Genomic DNA, 4374 nt, shown 5'->3' with positions numbered 1-4374 from the left:
TGCTTTAATAAATGAATTCTGAAGATTATTGGTTGTGCTAAGTGAAAAAGGGGCACAAACTGTGCCACACTTTTCAGATTGAATTTATAAAGAAAATCGTGTTTCATGCATCCACAAATATGAGCTTATTTGTCGTGAAATCTCTATAAAAGTTGTTGCAGTTTGTGGTTAGAGTACAAAGCTGAATGCTTTTCCATGACAGTTTATATCAGGAATAGTTAAACAGTTTCCCTCATCCATATCCACATAAGGAGAAGTGATCTTCATGACATAAAAACGAGAGCACACATTTCAGATGTGATGTTACACGTAGATAGTTCCTAGTCATCTTAAATGGAGTTTAATTATTGTTTAATTTAAACGTGTGCTGATTTGTTGCTCAACAGAGCTTTGTCCTTCTGCCTGATCCGACCAGCCGACATGGAGGGTTTTGACTTCAACGTCTCTGGGCTTTACATCTCTCAGAGATCTGCAAATTTCAGTGGTAATATAACCATCTATGAGAGCTGCAAAGACATGCCAGGAGTTCTTATCTGGTATTTCAGCCTGCAGTTCGCCAACATGTTCCTGGGCATCCCGGCCAACATCACAGTGCTGTGGCTCATCCACAAGAACAAGAGAGACTCCTCCACCTCGGATATTTTCATTGTTCACCTGGCAGTTCTTGACGTGCTGTTTTGTCTCATCCCTCCGCTGGAGCTGGCCAGCATCGTTTTCCTCACCACCAGCAGCACCTGGTACGTCCTGCGCTTCTTCTACGGCATAAAAGACTTCTCTCCGCTCTTTCTGTCCTGCATCTGCCTGGACCGTTACATCGCCGTGATCCACCCCATCTTCTTCACCAGGCTGAAGGACCATCCGTACAGGCCGGCGCTGGCCGTCCTGGTTTGGCTCATTATTCTGGCCTACGCTTCAGCTAAATGTGTTGGAAACATTGTGCATTTTGAACTGGTCTTCACAGTGATGATCCTCTCAACGTTTGCTTTCATGGTGTTTTGCAACATAGTGATTCTCTGGGCCCTGAAGCAGTCCAGGCCCGGCCAGGACGCAAAGCATCCGGTGAAGAAGAGAGCCTTCAACTTGGTTCTGATAATCCTGGCCATCATTGTCTTCAACTACTTCCCTCCTGTTGCACTGCTCCCCTTTCAAGAATACTTCTCTAAAGACGTATTTCGCTGCTATATACACTATGTCGCTTTTGGCTTGATGGACTTTAGCAGCACCATTCAACCTATGCTTTATCTATCCAAGGAAAAGTTCCCATGGAGACTCCACTGCTGCAGAACCACAACCAACGAGACACAAACAAAGTGAGGCCTATTCTTGTATTTCTCATGCTTTACCAGAGTTAAGTGAATGTATAGATAAATGAGTTTTCTGTCTGCTTTTTCCAGTTCAGTCTCACGAGAGATTTGGTGCTTATCCCAGCAGACACAGAACGTCAGCGAGGGATTATTCTGAAGAAACCAGCGGATTACAGAACACAACGAAGAACAGGGGAGGCATGCATTTCCAATTTGCCTGTGCAAAAACACAAAACAGAACCATTTTTGATTGCAATGACATAAATGTGCAACAGTAAATCACAAGAAATCAAAACAGTTCCCTGTACTTTGCAAAAATATTGATTCATCAATTATTTCTTTTTATTGTGTACCAGGAACTCCTTTTAATCTTTCAAATTTGTCTTAAACAGTTATTCTGGCTTTCCTGAGTCTTCTTTGTCCAGTATGACAGGTTCCTAAGACACTCTGCCTTGTTCTATAAATCATTCTGGCATTTAAACATTTCTAAACGTAAGGAATGAATGTAAAAGTGCAATTTTTTTATTGGATCCTCAGGCGGTTTTGTAAATTTCAACCCATCACAAAGGCAGAATGCTTCAGCTATTTCTTGTGCTAAATTTGTATAAAAATGAATAATGTGGCAATTTTCCACAGACACAACTATGTAGCTTAAAATGTGTTAGATATAGTAAATAATCAACTGAAGAATGATGCGTCTCTCAGTTTCTGTTTTAAGTCTTTCAAAGAAAAATGAAAAATCTGTCAAAGTCCAAAGAAGAACTTCCATGAGGAAGTGTGGAGAGGCACGTATCCATAAAGTCTTCTTTATGGAAAGAATAGACGAAGAATAATATAGACTTTTAACAAATATCAACATTCTGTGATCGAAAATATTTAACTATTTACTGGTTTCCATTGTTTCATGAAGAGACTCTAAATGGTTCTTTTATACTTCAGATCAAATACTTCTGAAATCTTTACACAATCTCTGATATTATTCTATATCTGCTTTTCAACAAAATGTGTTATAGGTCAATACATGTAAAAATTTCCATGCTGTAATTACTAATATCAACATTAACTCAGGAGGATATTGGGACTATTTAAGCAAGGAGATGCTAATTTCTGTCAGCAGGAATGTTGTTAGCTTCAGCTCTGTTATAAAGAAGGACATGAGTAAAAACAACACAGCTCAAACCAAACCCCCAACTTATAGTTCCTGTTTAGCACTGCAGCGTAGCTAGCTCATACAAGACATTAGAAAAGTAGAAGTGTCGTTTTTATAATACGTTGTTCAGTATTTTAGGTAACACAAAGTATGCCGTAAAGCACAATTTTATAACTCTTATGTGTTGAATAAATGTTGATTTTTTTGGTTCATATTATGTTAAGAAGCAAGTGACCCATGCTGTGGAGAAATATGCATTTAAAAACTGTATTATTCTGCTTTTTGGATGTATTATATAAATCCAATTAAAAAACCCATTGCTTGCCTTTTTTCTGAGAGTGAACTGTGCTGCAGAGATCGGCACAAAGCCATTTTCTAGCACTGGTTGTAAAATGTAGCAGGTTTTCACTGTCGAAGATGTAGCTTCAGCCTTCTGTAATGTTATTGTTTTTGACATTGTACTTATTTTCTTGTTTGCTACTTATATGTCCTCACAAAGCCGGTTGAGGCAGAATGTACTGATAAAACCCATTAACACACTGTTTCTGCATTCAATCTTAAAATGAATTAACATTGAACATTTTTCACGTTTATGTAATTTGGCAGAATACAAATGAAAACTGTCCCATATGCGGGGGCTGCGGTCGGTTGTTTGATTTCTGACCCTCGGTTATTTGCTGCACATTTTCCCGTTTTTCGTCTTGAGCCTTTCTTGCTGTTAAGCAACTAATAAATAAAAGCTTCTAGACAGAACTTGTTTCCACAATGAGTCAACAGTAAATCAACCAACAGATTTGGTTTTGCTCGCCTAAGCTTTTTTTTTTTTTACTTTAATGTTGATGGCTTTCATGTGGAACACAAACAAAATGCTGAAATATCTACAGCAGATCCGCCGTTGTGTTCTGATGGGACTAATTTGATAACGTCTTGATTCTGTGCCTGAAAAATTCTTTAAATCTTCATAATAATTTGATGTTGTACAAGCCGCCTATTACATAACAAAACATAACTTTTTTTTAATCAACATTTCTTTCCCCACTAGCATTTCAAGTTTTGTGCATTAGAATTAGGTTTTTGATAATAAATTTGGTCCTGGCATGCTACTCATCCTTAAAAACCTTTTATAAATATTCTGGTGTGTACAAAATTTCCACACTATAATTTGGAAAGTTTGACTGAAGATATGAATCATGTTGTATAAAAAGGGAAATGAGACCAAAAAAAAAAGTCTTTTGACTAATATATTTAAATGAGACAAAAATCACAATGACAGCTTGGAGATTTAATACATCATGCACATTGCTACATTATGTAATTGTACATTTACTACAACAAACAACAGCCCTCTCATTCACAGAGCGGGTCACTGTTTCTGGTATCACAGCAAAGGCAATAAAAACATCTTCCAGCAGCTTAATCAACAGAACTCAGCACGAATACGAAGACAAATATTAAACACATTCAGAAAAGCTGACAATAACATCATTAAACAAGACCACACAAATTATAATCAAGTCACTTACATCAGTGGTGTAAATATGTAAAAAAGCATTTATTCATTCCTTTGATTTAATGCTTTGAAGATTTCATAACAAAATCACTACTTTTAAAATGTTTCCTTTGGTGGTGCTACAACAGGAAAGACAAAAAAAGGGAGCAGCTTTTGTAAATAATGTAGTAAAATATGCTAAACACTCAAACTGATTTATAGCTAACTCTACAGCAGTGAATCTTTAACTGTTTCTCTGTTATTCACAGAGAAATAACAGACCGCGTATTAGGGCCATTGTAAAAAAAAGGAGGACATTTCTGCCAAAAAATTCTGAAATTTTAGATTAATTTCAGAAATTTTCTAGACAAAAAAAAACAAGGAAATTTCCAAAAGTAATTTTTTACTTTTGAAACTCACAAATTTTCAAG

General features: G+C 36.8%; 1 protein-coding gene across 1 annotated transcript; it reads left to right on the top strand.

The window, feature by feature from the left end:
- Positions 1-426: 426 nt before the first annotated feature.
- LOC106699756 (proteinase-activated receptor 3-like) lies at positions 427-1594 on the top strand. Its single transcript, XM_014470492.2, has 2 exons — positions 427-1310; positions 1395-1594. Exons 1-2 carry the CDS (start codon positions 517-519, stop codon positions 1459-1461), a joined length of 861 nt encoding a protein of 286 aa, XP_014325978.2. The 5' UTR covers positions 427-516; the 3' UTR covers positions 1462-1594.
- Positions 1595-4374: the final 2780 nt, after the last annotated feature.

Source organism: Xiphophorus maculatus, chromosome 8 (genome assembly GCF_002775205.1).
Source record: "Xiphophorus maculatus strain JP 163 A chromosome 8, X_maculatus-5.0-male, whole genome shotgun sequence".
Classification (NCBI taxonomy): domain Eukaryota; kingdom Metazoa; phylum Chordata; class Actinopteri; order Cyprinodontiformes; family Poeciliidae; genus Xiphophorus; species Xiphophorus maculatus.
Note: the sequence above shows the minus strand (reverse complement) of the source record. Positions and strands in the feature narration are given on the sequence as shown.